Genomic DNA, 18,790 nt, shown 5'->3' with positions numbered 1-18,790 from the left:
CCAAATCCAATATATTTATAATATAAGTTATGTACGTAATTAACATAGAATATTATTTGGAGTGTCTATGTATATGTTCACCCGGTTCTGTATTAATATTGTGGTCATTCTTATTATATTTAAAGGAATTTAAAGTCTGGAATCAAGCAAAACGGTATAAGACAAATGGTTGTATATGAAATTCATCTTATAAAAAATGACAGTTAAAAGAAAGACATTGTATAATACGGGATGGTAGAGATTATACTGACACAAGTGAGACAGACGTATATGTATGAAATGTAACAGAAAAATCTAAAATTATATTTAGAACGTCGGCTAATCAATTGAATGGAGGTCTTGACCTTGAATTATTCAAAAACACGATTTAAATTTTCTATAGCAAGTGAGATTTCTAGATTCTATATGGAGTAGATTTATTAAATTTAATGACTTTATATGTTATAGCGGCAATAAAATTCGTCTACTCGTGTAGAGACTTTAATCTCGTGTAGACTCTAATTTCGTGTAGACTCTTTATCACTCTATTTAGAGTGATTCGAAATCGTATTAAAATGGGTTGTCAACTACATTTTATGAAATAACTACACAATAAAATTATAAGAGTATTTCGACATAATTATAACCGATATGACTAATTCCCGACATGTATTGGAGGGAAAACTAAGTTTTACTATGTGTCAGAAATTTTAATTTTCCCATGAAAAATATTTCCATGCTATAAAAACAATTTTGATTCAAAACTCGAAGGAAAATATATGATTTTAATTCTAAAGTTGAAGTTTTAAACTCATTTTCTACTTTATTTTCCGATTTCATCCTACTCTATTGATTTCAAAATTTTTATATTTCAAGTTTAAAAGATTTATAATTAAACCTTAAATAGAATGAATATTTAACTTTGAAAAATTTTCTTTTAATCTCATGAAATTTCATTTTGGAATTTTCATAATACAAAATTTTATTTTGAATAATTACAAAGATGAAGATGGTAGAAGCAATTGAAATTATAAAACAAAAAGGTGGAAAAAAAAAAGAGAAAAATTGTAAAAGCACGCGATAAATCTATTAGAAAATGATTATTTCTTGAAAAGAAGCAATTAGAAAAGAAAAAAGTAAAAAAGAAAAGGAAAACGTTAATGGAAAGTAAAATCGTTTATATTCTAGTTTTTTAAGAAAATTTTAATTCATGAATTTAAATTCACTTATTAATTGAAAATTTAATGAAAGATTATTAGAGTTTTAAAATTTAGAGTTGCCAAAGTGTTTTGTATTAAGGAAATTGTTGGAAAAAAATTAATAAGGGATAACATAAATGAGAAGTGGGAGTACACTTATGTGGATGTTTCAATGTATAAGCATGACTTAATTAACCATTATTTGAAAACAACTTTTCTAATAGAATTGTTCTCTAAATCGACAGGTCCTATCAAAAATTTATTGATTTCTTGCATTCTTTTGCTGGCTAGAACGTAATCACCTTTCAAAGATAAGCTTTCAAAGTCCCGTTCCTTTTTCACACAGAACCTGCAAGTATTCTCACCTTTTAGGCCCAATTTTCTTATATGACCTCTGAGTCAGCAGTGTCGCGATAGAAAACCGCTAAGCATTCTCAGTATTTCCTACAAACTCCTATTATTTTCCTATAACGCCATTGGGTAAAATTTCCCAGAAGGCTTGCCTCAGCCCAGGACGGACCATCCATAGCTCTGGTACCGCCCTTCTGCCTCCTTTCTGAGTTCAATTTGTCTTTTCTAACAGTTACGCTTTCAAATTATCGAACTGATATAGGTAAGCTGTTTTAAATATCATTCTTTAATCGAATGTATATTTTTTACTTTTAAATGCAAAGCAAAATTTCATGAATTCGCAGATTTTCTTAAATGAGTTCAATTCAACTAAAATTCAACTTGAAGATAATACGTGGGTGGTTATTTAATTTTTTTAGAGTTGTATGTGGTAAATTAATTAAACTGAGTACAGTTATTTCAAGATTTTTATAAAAGAAATCTTGTTTCTTTCTTTTTTCCTATTTAAATTTACTTTGGATTTTGATTTAAAAGTACATGCATATAAATTAAGCTTTAATGAGATCAGTTTCTCTAGCAATTGTTACACTGGATCGAAAATATTTATTTATGATTTATTTATTTAAAAAACAATGGAAGTTCAATGTATTTTATATTTCACTTAAAATGGTAGACACTTCATGTGTAATTTCGTAATTTTGATAAGCAAGAAAAACAAAAATACATGGTAAACGCTTAATCATCAATGATTTTTTGTAATTATTTTGTTTTTTTTTATTATTTTTAATAATTTATTTATAAATAAACAAAATGTCGAAATGTATTAAAAGTATTTTTTTTTATTTAATGAATCTGTGTTTTTCTGATAAATTGTTATTCATAGTACTTATTAATGTTCTCGTATATATGCGTATATAGGAACAAATAACAATTCTATATTGCGGATGAATAAATGGATTGTATAAGTAATTATTTAGTCTTCAATTCATTTGAACTCATAAATGAATGAGTACAAATAATGATTTCGAAAATGTTTCCCTGAATTTTCAATTTTATTATGAGTTTTATACAATTACGAATTTAAGACGAAACCACCTATATGAGGTATACAATAGAGTTCTTGATCATAGAATTTTAGAATTTATTAAGTTATTAAATAAATTAAAAAGTTATATTTAAACTTACAACAACCGAATCTGATCGTATTACATTGAAAATTTCTTTAAGTTGTGAGGTACTATTACCCATTTTTTATTGCTATATAATCTGATTTTTTATAACAATTAATTAAAGTTATAATATGTAGAGATCAATTATTTTTAAGTACTTTTCCTTTATTATTTATTAAATTTCATTTCATCACAATATCACACACTCTTATAATATTTTTTTACTTTTAATTTTATAATTTTCTAGTTTGATTGTGACTAGACTCTAGATAATTGTAAATTATTTTTGCATTATTTCAAAATAATTGTATTTGATTTAATTATTATTATGATATTTATTATTAATTATTAAAAATAATTACACAAATATTTTTTAATTCAACAATATACGCTTGAATGATATTCAATCAAAAATTTTGAAATCAGACTAAAACCGAGCACAACACAAAAAAATTTATTAGTGTAGGCATAACAATACGCGGTATTCCCGTTTGACCGCTTTCATATTACTAAGGAGTTCTCTTAATATTTATAATATAGAGCGATGAAAGTTGTTTGTAATAAATTTTCGAATAATTCGAAAAAAAAAGAGCGTAAAGAAAATAAAGGAAATTTGATTTTTGTTTCTGTTGCTTGTTTATTAAACTCTTCAAAATCTGATCCTCTCGCTAAAAAAAATTTTAAAATTTTTATTTTTGTTGTTATTTTTAGCTTTACTCTTTTTTACGAGTAAAATATTTGTTTCTGTTGATTTTAATAATTAGAATACCAAATTCAGCAATTTTTGTTTATGAATTTTTATTTTAATTATGACAAGTCGTAACGCAAGATTATAAAAAATTTAAAAAAAAGTGGAAGTTGTCATACTTATTGTTCGAAATAGAATACCTCACAAGCACTGAAACTTGTTCTGATATTTGTACTAGAAAGCTCGATATTATTACTGTAAACACAAACCAAATCATGTAAATAGTTCGTGTCTATAAACGCAATACTGCCAAACAATAACTGCGAAACGCAAGATTCGAAAAACATAATATGATAAACATGTAATGTATATTTAATTATTATATAAAGTCAAAACGGTCATGTAATTTAACTGTGCCACGCATAGTAATTTCGTTATTTTGTTATATTAAATATATTAAAATTTAGCACTGTTTATGAACAATTTAGATTAGCAACTTTTGTTTGATAACATAAATATAGCGCTGTTTTAACAAATTAATCCCCAAATCAAAGTAAACAAAACTTTAAAAGGACGTGTATACTATAAGTTTAATAAGAGCTTCATGTGATAGTAAATAATAATTATATAGTTTAATAAAAATGCGAGGAATAAGACTAATTTGAAAGTGAGGTGTAGAGCATAGTACAATAAATATTTTGATTATAATAATTGAGAAATGTGACGGCCGATTTTTGGTAAAAATAAATTTTTTTTTTTTTGGCCAATTTATAATTTTAAATGCAATATAATAAAATACGTGTTCTTAGGGTATAAACGATGGATTTTGAAACATCTAGTGTGCATATAGTGAATACTTTATTATTTAGATTACAGCAAAATTGTGTTTGATACAGTAAAATTGAAATAAAAACTTAAAGGCATTAAATTTCATAAAATTAGAAACAGAAGATCGAAATCAATTTATTATTAGAATATTGAACCAAAATGCACCTCATTGCGCATAATTTTATAGGAACATTATGTTATAAGGCTCGTACAATATTCCATATCGTTTTAAGTTTACGTATGAATATTTATTCTAAAAAAAAATTCATAAACATGAGCAAAATATTATTACAAAATTTTATATAGTTATTTTCAGATTGAAATAAAAAATTTTTCTTGTGTGTTCTTAAATCTTAATAATGTAAAAAAGAGAGAAAGAGAAGGAGCGAGAAAAGCAAGCATTTTTAAAAAATCGACAAAATTCATATTCTTTCTTATTTTATTTTTTTTAATGAGAATTAAAAAAAAATTGTAAACAAAAATCTCAAATAAAGCGTTTGTTATTGTTGCTAAACAATTAAAAGATCTCGAATCCGTTATTAAATAATTATTTTTGTTGTTATCAACTCTTTTATTGCAAAATCTTCACAATTATAAGAGATTTTTTTTATTAAATTGGAGATCACTTTTGTGATAATGATTGTTTCTTATAAAGTTTTCACAAATTATTACCTAATTCAACTTGAATATCAACTAAGCGCACACGCTTAATTTAGAAGTGTTTTTCATAACATTTTTTGATTACACCTAGTTCAGATTTCCGAGATGCAAACTGAACTAAAATATTCTATTATTATTTTTGGGATGCTTAGGAAATTCTAGTTAATTTCAGATTTTTAAATTCAATAATAATTTTCTATAGCTTTGAACAGCAAGTCAATCTATTTCTATTAATTAACGAAAAAACTTTGTAGGGAATATTGAAATTGTGGCCTGAATTGATAAACAATGAAAATTTTAAATTTTATACTTGACAGATTGTGTATTATAAGATTTTAAATATCGTATACAATTTGTCTATAATTATCTAACTTATCCATTTTCACCCTTTAAAAGTTAAACAATTAGATACACACTTGTTATTAAAATAGTCGGGAAAACCAGGTTAGTTTCTTTAGAAAACCAACAAAAAATCTCACAATTTAAAAATTGAAAAATAAATTAACTGTTTCTATAATTTTATTATAAATTGAATCTGAATAAAAATTAAAAATTTAATTTATTTTACTACATTACTTTCAATATGTACAGTTATTATAAACAAAAACCGCAAGTATACCAAATATTATTTTTATAACAATAAAAAATTTCATATAAATGCACGTCATGTAAATACAATACGATATTATTATAAATACAAATAATATTGTAATACAAACAACATTGTTTATACAAACAAGGTGTACAGTAAAGTAGAAAATAGTAACTTGTCAAAAATTTTGACCTCTTGAATAATACTAGCTTAAAGGTTCGAGAGAGAGATAGGTGAAAGTTTTGTTCTAGAGAACTAATGTTCACACAAAAATCCATTTGCTTATACACAATTACAGATTCTTGACTGTCAGAAAAGCAGATTGAAACTAATATGTATTGTATACATATATTTTTAAAAAGGTGAAAACAGGAAAAGCGCACTTAAAACTTTAAATTCAGCTCTACATTACTTATCCAAATTTTATGAATTTTCCTCGAATTCTTTATAGAAAAAAGATAATTTTACAATTACAAACCCGGCTCTAACCCGTTTGAGCGCACCTCTGGACAGTATGTTTACTTCACACAATTTCGTGTACTTATATAAAAACAAAAACTGTGAGCCGGGTTTTAGACCAAAAACTTATAGAAAAAAAAAAATTTTTTTTCAAAAATAATGTTTTTTCTTTGATAAAAATTTACGAATTTTTCAATAAATATTTTGAATCATAAAATAAATATTTAATTTTATACTTTACTCATACATATAAAAATGTGCACTCTAGGTGTTCGACAACCGCACTATACAATACCCAAATGTGTACATATGTAAATCACATCTGTGGGAATGCAACTTGAAAATTATTGTGAATAAAATTTATAATAAAATATAAGAACATCGCACTCTCACTCTCCCTCCCACTTCTTATGATCTCGCTTTTTTATGTTGTTGGAAAGTTGTAAATTTGTATTTTAGTGGCTACGAATAATTTATGCATATGTTTATTTTAATACATATACGTATGAACACGTGTAATTATAATGGTTTTACATTATTATAAATTTCAGTTATTGTGTACCAATTTTTTGTATTTAATATTTGATTCATTAATTTTATTTACCTCTACAGTTAGAGAGTTCATTATTAAAATATACTAATACAATTCACTAATTTTCACAAAATATTAATAGAATAAACACCGTACCGCAAATCAGATCGTTTATTACTAAAAAAAAAATTTGTTTTATTATTTTGGAATATTCTTCAAACACCAATCATGTGAATCACCAATTATGGTAATGAAATAACTTTCGTTCCAATAAGAGATGTCACCATTATAAATTTTTCTATGTAGTCAAAAAGGAATGAAAATCAGTTACCGTGACGATATCCGTAAATTGAATGACGGCCTACATCATACATATGTTTAGCGTATGTTTACAAGATTCTTATATTTGCAATTTGCAAAAAATATTTCAAGTTTAAGTTTACGACTTTGTTATAGTTGCCCTTTAATAAATTAAAACGCAAAAAAGTAGTCAAAGAAAATGTATCAAAATTTTATATGGTATAATAAATAAATATGCACATCTCTAATTTTGATGATCTCAACAATATACTGAATTTTCAACCAACATTCTTTATTATCTCTTGCGGTACCGATACTATAGATATTCAATGGTAAACGAATGAATGAATTTTTTATGTGCCGAGTTCGAAAAGCTTTTTATTTTCTCAATCTTGCTTTGCGAAACTTTTATATCAGTTAATATTTTAATATATTCTTATGTATAGGGTGTTTTTTTATTTGCTTAGACAAAAGAAGTGGTAATTGTCCACTTCCTTTTTGATATTTATGAACAATATACGGAGACAGACCATTATGAATAGAATCGTACTTAGACAAGTCTACAAAATTGGGTTGTCATCCTGTACGCACAATAATTTTTCACTTAGTTTTGAAAAGATACAACTATTTTGGGTACAACGACCTTAACCATTTTCTTATTGAAATCAAAATAAGACGGCAAGTTGACATTGAAATCATGCAACTTGAAGTTGAAATTATGTGATCATGCAAACTGACATATCTTGACTATTTTCTCTGGGTAATGTGAAATTACTTATACCAACAGCGCACGAAAAGCTTATTTAAGTTTGAAAACACCCTAAACTTGTATACATCTTGAACCTTGAAGCTTTTTTATTAAAACAACTTGAAATTATACAAAAGAAACATAAAAATTTAAAATTTACGATGTGAGTTATTCGTTGCTCTTTGTTTTTTTAATACAAACAAGTTGTTTAATTAATGAAGTATTGTAAATATACTTTGGAATTTTGAAAAGAAAAGAGAAGAAATATTAAGAAATTGAAAATGAAAAATGTGTAAAAGGCAATGGACGTATAAATTTCATGCATATAAGAGTGTATGCATGTATTTATTGAAGATTTATTGTACAAATATGTAATAATAAACAATGCAGTATATACTTAAGTTATATAACTGTGTAAAAATTTCACCCATACTAAGTAGTTGTTGATTTTGTCGCTTAAGCATCGTTGTAATATGCAAAAGTAATTTAAAATAGTAAATGTATATGTGTGTCTTTTTTTTACATATGTTTTTATATAAAAGCTCAGACTAGGCATTCAATCTAAAGGTAGTTCAATGTAATGTTAGTGACCTTTTCTGAAGATCTGTATTGAATAATAAATGTAATAGAATTATAGAGTTGTATTAAATAAATTTTAAAGCTTTTAGTGTTACCGTTTGAAAATAAATCGTATTAACTACCTTTATTATGCATTATAATTTTTTTTTTTATTTCTTGCATAATGAAAAAAATTTAAATGGAAATACGTCATTATAGAAGCGGAATTTAATGCTTGCGTTATTAGAATGCAGAATTATTTTACAGTTTTCTTTGTTAGCAACTTACGAATATATTATTAAGGTTAATGTTTTTCAAATTTTTAATATCATCATAAGTTGAGTACGAACTTCAATTTATGAAGTCTTCAATGCTGCCAAAAATTAATAATTAATAAGTACAGGCAAGTATAATTTAAAAAAATTACATAACCTAAAATTTTCCATATAAAAATTTCAGTTTTCGTTTGCATTGCGCAGTTATTCTTCATTATATAGAAGTCACAAGTAATTAGCTAAATTTCACTTTGTTCAGCAATTGAAATCGCATTCCTGAATGCATCAAGTTGATATTACATCTGTATTGGGTAGACTCAAAGATTCAACAAAATATATACACAATTATGAGAATGTAACATGATACAAATACTTATTAGTATAAAGTTCATAAAAATATTCAAATATTATTTTTCAATTGAAATTTTTAAACACTCATTTTATATTGAAAGTGTATGTTAAATTTTGTAAAAATGCAATCAAAAAAATTTAAACATAAATGAAAAAAAAAAAATAAAAAATAAATGTTTGTATATAATAATCCTGACTTCAAAATTGCAGTTATAATTTTATTATTAACAAAAATAATTCAGAATTTACAAATCATAAGCTGAATTTTTTATTAATGCAGTATTTTACTGTAATTTTTAAGTCAGAATAATAGGTAATTCATAAATTATATTACGGTTAAAAAGGGAAATGATATAAAAAAATTTTAAAATTTATAAAAAAATTTCTCTTAATTGACGTCGCGCGGCTATCATTAATAGAATTTAAATAATTGATTCAATTTTCAATCGATTGCTATTGTGAATGACTGATATCGTTTCAATTTCAACCGCAATATATTTTGTATTAAATGATAATTAATGAATAAAATTTGTAATAAATTATATGTATATGTTTATAATATGAAATATTTTTTTATATAATATATTTGTTTAGGTTAGTATAATAAAAATAAAAAAATGCAAAAAAATTGCCATTACCCATTCCCATCTAAGCTGTATTATGGTTTTTTTTTTTTTGAAATTCATAGGGACTTCAATTATCATTTTGATTAAAACATATGATTTTGTTATATGCAGTCTTTATGTTGTTGAAAGTGTCAAAATTAAAATTGAAAGTAAAAAATAAAGATTTTTTTTTCTGGAAATTAAGAAGAAAGGAGCGCTTTATTTTATAAAAATTAACAATTAATAAAATTATACAAAAAAAAATAAATTACAGTTTTCTTTTTTATGTATAGTATGAAAATTTACGATTTTTTTATAGTTAAAAAAATTTAATACATTCGAAAATTATAAAATTGAGACTTAAAATTTTATACACACAATAAAAAAAGTGATATTTGTTGTATAGAAAAATTTTTATTATAGATCTATATTGGATTGTATAAAATTAATTACATGCAATAATTTGCTTTATTAAAATTCGGAACTTGTTTAAAATTCGGAATACAACATTTTTAGGATAAAAAAATTCTCAAAATTTTCACATAATTTACACTATATAAATACAGGTGTAATCGATAATGTAAAATATGCATTAAATTCGGTTGCATCTTAATCGATATTACAGTTAACAAAAGTATTGTAACTTTCAGTATTGTCAACAGATGTCTACATTTAAAGAACTATACAAAAAAACAAAAATGTTGTGTGTTTAATAAAGTCAATTGTCTGTCGATATTATTAAAATTTCTTGACATTTTTGTAATAAAAAAATTTTAACCGCCGATTTTGTTTTTTTGTGCAAAATTAAAAATTTTTAAGAGGATAAGTAAACTTGTTTAAAGAAATATCTTTTAAGTCAAATTTTCAATTCAAACTTTCAAAAATTATTTTTTGCTAAAGCAGTTTTCAACCGATTGCATGCAAAAATTGCATATAAAAGTTCATATGCAAAAGTTTTTTTAGCATAAAAATACTGATTGTCGATTGGTAACCGTCAGATGCAATTGTTGTTGCCGTCCGGCATTTAATATTATCGATTACACCTTACGTCAGCATACATTTCAGAATACAAGTTAATTTGATACCATGTAAACACTTTGCAATAAAAAATGTCATAATCCCGCATTTAATCAGTAATGTCAAATAAATTAAAACATGTTAATATTTTTTAAACATTGCTTGTTAATTTTATAGTTTCTCTTAATATCCAATATAGATTTTACTTTAAAATTTTGAAGTAACATTTTTTTTTTTTAAATTATCTGAACAACAAAAATTTTAAAGTTTAAAATCGTAATATAAAGATAGAATAAAGAATTGTTACAAAGATATTATGATAAAAGTTTATAAAAGAATGGTAATATATTTATTATGTAATTAAAAATATTTTAAGAAGAAATGCAATAGCATTGAACGAATTCGACTGAATGTTTAAAATTATTTAAAAAAAATGCAATTTATTCTGCTAATATTAAGTGTTGCCATTACCTATATTTTTGAATGATATCATTACCAGAATGAAAAAAATGCAAGCCTAAACATATTTTTTTGTGGTAAACGTTTAATACGGTAGCATGATTTATTGAAGTAGTATATAAATTTTAAAGTACCGAAGTTCAACACTAAAGTTCAAAGCCGATTCTGTTCAGAATCGGAAAGAGTTTTTTAAATCCGAATGAACACGAGTTGCCTAGTTTTATCTTTCACGAACCAGGCTTACATTCTTGCCTAGGTCTTTTCTATATTTTATTTCAATTTCTTATGACGTATTTAAAATAGCTTGTTCCAATAAATTTATATAAAACTGAAAAATATATTCTTTATCACTATTTTTCTGTACTATTGAATGCATAATATAGCAAATATATTGCTTAAATTTAATTTTTGTGAAAAATAATTGCAAAAAAGAAATAATTGGTTTTTCTACTATACCATGTATAAAAATATTCGAAAACAAACTTGCTTATGTATGTTTATTATCAAGAATATGAACTTAAGTTGAAAGTACATACATATTGATAAATTCATTAATGAATGAAAAATATTGTGCAGGATCAAGATTGTCATCAAGCGTAAAACTTTAATAAGATATAGTTTTTTTTTTTTTATATTTATAAAATTTATGAAATTATATAGCAAATATTATTTTATATTTTCAAAAATAAATAGGTCATGGTTGATAATATTAAATATTTTGTATAAAACTTTAAAAAAAAACTAAAGTGTAATTTCCGGTAGAATGTCTATATATAAGTAAAATAAATTTTTAACCTTAAATTTAATTGAAGAAGACATTCAATGAATCTATGTGATTATGTTGGATTATTTTAGCAAAGTAAATTTCATTATTCTAATTTAAAATGTTGGTTTTTTTTCGGAAAATGTTAATCTATTTAAAATTATATTTGGCGAAAATTTATTTATGCATTAATTATAGTTAATAACATATAATATTGAATTAAGAGCTTTTCCGCAAGATTTTGTCTATTTTTCGAATTTATTTCTTATTGTATCATGTATTGAAATAAAACTAATAAAAATTATTGAAATTTTGAATGCTTTCATTAAATCCAATATAAATATTCTTACATCTGTTTCAAAAAAAAAATGCTTTAAAAAAAACTTGTAGAATTGCAGATAAAGCAAAAAAAGAACTCTTCATCTTTCCTACAAAACAAAAATTGTATGCACCCTAAAAATAGGCAATATTTAGTAAGCTTTAAGAAAAATAGCGAAAAGTTATTATCAACAATATTATTTGAATAGTTCTAGGTTGTGAACTTAGATAAAGCAATTGTAGAAATAATAAATATTAATCAGATTATTGACCTTCAAAAAAAATTTTTTATAATAAAGCCTTGTATACAGAATTCCTTAATAATATTATAAGAGATAATAAAATCGTTATTGTAAATCTAAGCTATAAATTTTGAATTTGCAATAAGATTAGTTTTATTATTTGTTACTAAATACCATTTAAAATTTAATAAGTTGGAAAATATACAAAATACATAAGGGTTTGAAGCCAGAAAGTTACATTTTACATACATAGTTATAGAGCAAAAATTAAATTGTTTATATAGCGTAAATAAAAATAAAATTGAAGCAGCAAATGAAATTTAATTAAAAACTACAAATAAAAAACTAAATAAAATTTGATAAAAAGCCAAAAATATAAAAAATACCAAAATAAAAAATTATTTAAAAAGCAATTTTTTAAGCTGTCATTTCTTTGGTATAGCGATTCTATATCACTCAAATTGTGTCAGTATACTTCATTTTAGTTAAATTTTGTTAATAAATTATATAAGTATTTGTTTACAATTAATTTGCTCTCATATTCTCTAGAGTTAAAAATTTTACATTGCAATCTAACAAAAATTTTTGTTATTTTTGTGTGTTCTGTTTTTTTTTTTTCAACTTTTTTTTTTTTTTATATTTTACCCTACCCTAGTTTTCCATTGGGAGTACGTAATTGGCAATTTTTTAGTTAAACTATTATCGTTTAAAAGTCTTGCAGACACCTCATCTGAATGTCCACCTGGTGGTCCACCACCAGTTAAACTTGGTCCATCTGCATAATCATTAATGACATCTAAATATGTTGATTGTCTACTAAAATATGTATTTGGTGGTGCTGAATTACGATTATTTATACCACTACCACCACCATATGATAAATGTATTCCACTATAATTGGCAGTATTATGACCAGATAATAAATCAGATCTATTTGTTCCAGTTGTTATTGTACCAGATGCTGTTATATTACTATTATTATTACTTAAATAATTATGTAAATGAGGTTGTGATAAATGATTATTTTTATTTTGATCATATAATAATTGATTTTTTATTGGTGTTGAATTATTTTGATTTGGATCTGATGGTAAATCAACAGCTGAATGATAAATTGTTTGTCTTGATAATGATAATGAACGTCGATTATTTCCAGGTTCTGATGATTGACCACCTATTGAAATGGTATCATAATACAAGCTATCACGATCATCCATATCAGCATCAATATATTCGTAATCGTATTCAAAATCAACTGTACTGACTGTTTAAGAAAATGAAAAAGAAAAGAAAAATAAAATATAGATAAGTAACAGAATTTAAAATAATTATTTATTTAATACAATATATTTGGTACGAATTTGTGTAGGGTGATAGCTATATACAATATAGCAATAATTTGAAAATAAAATTATATTATGTGACTTTTATAGAACAACAAAATAAATCTGAATAAACATATACATACATATATAGATTAATATAAATTATATAACATTTAGAAGTTAATATAAAAAGTGATTTTTTAAAAATATTTGAAAATTAATTAAATAACATTTAAAATTTTAATAAAATTTAAAATAATTTAAAAATTTTTAAAATATCCAAGCATTTAAAAAAAAAAAATTTTAATAAATCAAAAATTATTAACAAATTTAGCAATAAATTAATTTGCGGTATTGTGACATTTATAAAAGAATCCTAAAAATATGCAATTTTCCTAGAAATAATAAATAGCTTGAAACTTTGAAATAAATAAAAATTGTGAATTCATGTGTTGAAATAAATTATATTTAATATTTATATTATAAATTTATTTAATAATAATCCATGATTTCTGGTATATATACAATTTTAATATTATTTATTTTAAAATTATTAAGTTGAACTTGATGTTTGATAATAATGTCAAATTAATGCTTTACGTTATTATATGAGGGTATCATGACATTCCACACTTATACACCATACAGTGTATAAATATTTCCGACTACACTAGCTTATATATAAAGGAGTATAGTAGTTTTAAAAATATTTGTTCTACAAAATTTTCTTGTTGACACTATTTAGTTCTTTAGACATAGAAAATAGCCTGCTATAACCGCATTTTAAAATTTTGTTCCAAATCGAGTTCAAGCAAATAAAGAAAATATATCTAAATATTTGATTAAAAAAAACGAGGGAAAAATTTAAGACTAATTGCAATTAAATTTTAAATTCGAATTTTATTTAAGTTTTCCGTTTTCTTTATAAATTAAAATTTAGCAATAAACACGAGCAGTTTTTATAAGCAGAGCAGAGCCATATTAAGATTGAAAATAATATTTTTAATCCAAATTTTATTCAATTTTTTTTTATCATTTTAATCACACTCTATATAATAATATTTTTTTTCATTTTATAAAGCAAATTACTATAAAAGCATTTGGTGGTACTTATTAAAAAAAATTTTTTTTTTCTAAGAATTTGAATTTGTTTCTATAAACATTTTTAAAGAAAACAACATAAGAATTACTTAGCATTTACGGTATACTTTACTTTATAAATCAAATTAATGTATACACATACGTATACATATGTATATTTTAAAGTGAATTGAATTAATTTTACATATAAATTCCATAAATAAGTAAAACATTCCAAATAAATAAATTTATATACAAAATTTTGCGTGTACATTTTTTCATTCTTGTACTAAAATTTTCTATATTTATATATTTTAAGAATAATTTTATATTCCCGAGGGTATTTTAAAAAAATATTTGGAAGATTGTTATACATTAGAGAGTAAAGGGAACATTTTTTTCTCGTAAGTATAAGAACAGGGTATAAGCGCAAAATTTAATACTTTTTACTTGGGCTATTATTTTTAAAATTTTTTACTTTTAGAAAACACTAAATAATATAAAATAAATTTAAAGAGATTCGTTTTAATGTCTCAAGTGAAATATTTAAAATCACTCATATCTCTCTGTGCAACTTTATCGCTTACATTGTGGGTAACTATCTTAAATGAAAATTTATAACGATTTCAAAATTATGTTTTAAAAAACCTTTGCGATTTACTAAAATTTTCAAATAATATAGTCACAGACAAGAGATAAAATGTCTTACCCTACATATATTTCGCACTCAATTAGAATTAATTTAAAATGGATTAAAAATTATGAATTACACGTTAACAAAATTTTAAGTACATTACAATTACAAGAATTGTAGGATTCATTTAAAAGAATTGCAAAATTTTTCAAATAGATTGATGTTAACCTATAACGCAGTAATTACGTTAATTAAATTTTCCATTATTGCTTTAAACTATTCCAATTTTTCTTAGACTCATTTAATTAAAAGAAAAAATTTTAAAATAAATGAATTTAAAGTATCATCTAGCTTTTAGTATTAAACATGCTTTGCATGTTTTCAAAATTCTGGTAATACTTAGTATTGCTACAAAACGTAGCAATACGGGACTGAATTTGTTGCTGCAACAAATGAAATAGAATAATTTTTTGAAATCATCATAATCTCTACTTTCGATATCATTGAATTTTTCTCATTTACTTGTTTTGATTAAGAGTAATATTTATTAAAAATATGAATTTCCAAGAAGTTAGAAGCTAATCGGGAAAATTATTAAATATTTTTCCTTATTTAATTCTAACAAAATATCCTTTTTCAAAACACGTTGAACTGAAATAACCTTATTTCGAATGTAAACGTCATACATAATATGTTTATGTCATGTGTGTGTGTATATATATGTAAGTATACAATTTTAAAACTTTATGATATATGATTCGTATAATTTACACCTTTATTCTTAAATTGTTTTTAGTTTTCTTTTTTATTTATATTTTTCTTTTATCCTTTTATTCCAGTTCCTTTATTGTTATTATTATTATCATTATTGTTTCTTTCATTTTGTTCTTTTTTACTATAATTTTACATATACAATTTTATTTTTTAAATTCAGAATTCAATTGTATAAAAAAAAAGTAAGAAATAATAAATTCGAAACGAATATATGGAAAAAAAAAAAATAAAATTAAAATTTAGAACATGTAAGCCCGTATAATTTTCCTTTTTATACATTTTGTATCGTATTTACTCAATGCTTTTGGCCTCTCTTTACATAAATATTAAAAAAAATTAGGTTAGGTTTCCATATATGTATACCAAATGCATAAGTTAAAAATTTAAAAAATTCAATTTCAACTCAATTTTTTTTTTTGTAATTTAAATTCAATTATACTAATTGAAAAGGTGAAAAAAAGTAGCTACTTAATTTGAATAAAAAAAAAATTTTATCAAAAAAATTGATTAAAAATTATTTACTTGAAATAATTTGCAATTTTAAGCTGAACTGATAATGATTGACTTTGATTGATATCATAAGCTCTAATATTCAGTCTAATTGTAATTTTGCAAATATTTAATAGATGAGAATCGTAATAGTTAGGAAAGGGAAATTATAATAAATTCGAATGGAAAAAACGGTTTCTAAAGTAACACTTTTCCAAAAAAAAGACGTTTTTTTCCTTAAAAATGATGGCTAGCACCTCGTACATTAAAAATAACCCCGTAACATCTCAAAATTGTTAGTTTACTAACTAGACTTGTTATTGAAAGCGCAAAATATTTCTCTATATATTTTGATTCAAATCACGTAACGCGTATATTCAAAATTTTCTTAGTTTTCTTTAATTTAATACTACGAAATATTGAAATAGTGGACGGTTTTCTCAAATCAGTCGCGGCAATTTTTCAATTTATACCAATTTTATGTCTTAGATTTGATAAAATTTCTCATGTATTATATGTTGTCCATTAATTTTTAGGCGGCAATCAAAGTCGAGCTAAAAACCACATTTTTTTTAATAATTTTTATATAGGAAAGGAATAATTTCAAATATTTCTTTGTATATGGTAATAATAATTGAGGAAAGTGCTACAAGGTAAGCAAAGAAAAATGTAGGTGACAAAGTTATAGAAATATTTTTGGCACAGAGGATGTTATATTTTATTTTTGTTTGTATGTTCAGAACAGTCCATCATTGTTTTTAAGTCGTCTTAAATTTTTGCAATTGTATAAGATGAAAATTCTCTATACATGTCGGGCTTTACCATTGTCGAATCAAAATATTTAAAGTTTGTAATCATTTGGTAATCAAAAGAAAGAAACTTCTTATCGAACAAGTGAGTTTCTACTAAGATCAAGATCAAGTCATTGATTATGCAGAATAAAAAAAAAGAAAAAAAGTGTTGTACTATGACTAACAACTTCTTCCACTCAATAGGATAAAACTTTTGGTTTATTTTCAAATTGAAGCGAAAACTAAACACAATATTTTTCAAAAGATACTTGAATAATTTTTCTGTTCAACATTTTTTTTCTTATTATCCTATTTTTTTTTCATTAAAATCATACAATTTTGACGATTCTCCTTCTAAATGTGTTCTCTGCTTAAATGTAAAAAAAATTTTTTTTTTTCATTCACGTAAATTGAGTCTTCCTTATATAAACTTGAAATCCAACAATAATACGAGTATGTATACAAATATGTATAAATTTTATCATATACTTTAGAAACTACGTTAAAAAATTATGTTCGAAAATATTATACCTAGTACACAGTTCCTTAAAAATATGTTAGCATATATAAGAGTATCCTTAAATTCTTAATAGAGCAGAAAAATTTATACAAATAGCAAAAGTGCATATAAAAGTGCACGTACAGGTCAAATATATTAAAATTAAAAAAAAAATTTAAGACACGTGAAAAATTATTTCGATATTATCAGAATAATGAACACACGCTTTATACGATTTACTCCCGACAAATTTTCTGAATATAATAAGGTAATATTGCAAAAATGCAGAACTGCAAATGAATAACAGAATATGAATTTTATAGGATATAGAAGAGTTCTTCAATGCCAAATAAATATTATTAAGTAAAAATTACGTTTACGTAATTTAATCGTTTATTGCTTAATTGAAAATTGTAATTGAATTGAAATAATTGATGAAATAATAACAAATTTTTCAACACAAATATTCAATGAATTTTTTTGAAAATCAAACTTGAAGAACTCCACATATTTTGTTCAGGAATTTTGCTGTTCGAAATTACCAATGAATTATAATTTGCTCAATATGGCAAGTTATATTCAACAAAGCTTAAGTATATATCGAAAATTACTGTGTAAAACTTAAAGATCACAAATAAGCACTCCAAATTAAACATACCTAATAATTTTTTATTTATTCTGGAATATCTCATTCAATATTTTAATACACTGTTTACAATATTGCTCTCACATTCATACAAGCAAACAATATGTTCTCATATTATATTAATTATACTTCCATTAAATCTAACTAATTATACTCCGATATAAGCTCGTTAATGTTTGCAAGCATTAATATCTCATGCTGTTTATATATACTCTCTAATCAAATGAATTTATTTCATACGCAATCGTATAAGTGTTGAAAAATTTAAAAAAAAAATAATTAAATTTTGAGTAGTCGGTAAAATCGATTAAAGGCTCAATATTTTAATTCCAGAATTTTATAATAAATGTCTAAATTATAGTTGAATTTTAAAATCTCTCTAAGAAATAAAGTATAAATTAAATGACAGAACCGAAAAGGAGAGAGAGAGAGAAAGGGGCAGTTGAATAAAAAAAAATC

The 18,790-nt window shown here is 23.6% G+C and overlaps 1 protein-coding gene across 6 annotated transcripts in view; it reads right to left on the bottom strand.

Moving 5' to 3' along the window:
• Positions 1-18,790, bottom strand: part of LOC129605307 (anoctamin-5) — a 93,559-nt gene that overhangs the window by 17,526 nt on the left and 57,243 nt on the right. For 3 of the 6 annotated variants that reach the window (XM_055514983.1, XM_055514982.1, XM_055514984.1), the window contains exon 2: positions 12,744-13,357. In XM_055514983.1, coding sequence (XP_055370958.1) covers positions 12,744-13,310 — 567 coding nt within the window. In that variant the 5' untranslated portion in view covers positions 13,311-13,357. Of the gene's footprint in view, positions 1-2,714; positions 2,988-6,529; positions 6,562-12,743; positions 13,358-18,790 lie in introns of those variants that run through there. The other 3 variants (XM_055514985.1, XM_055514987.1, XM_055514986.1) reach the window with 3 other exon arrangements.

This window comes from Condylostylus longicornis, unplaced genomic scaffold (assembly GCF_029603195.1).
Source record: "Condylostylus longicornis isolate FDR11 unplaced genomic scaffold, ASM2960319v2 ptg000013l, whole genome shotgun sequence".
Classification (NCBI taxonomy): Eukaryota; Metazoa; Arthropoda; class Insecta; order Diptera; family Dolichopodidae; genus Condylostylus; species Condylostylus longicornis.
Note: the sequence above shows the minus strand (reverse complement) of the source record. Positions and strands in the feature narration are given on the sequence as shown.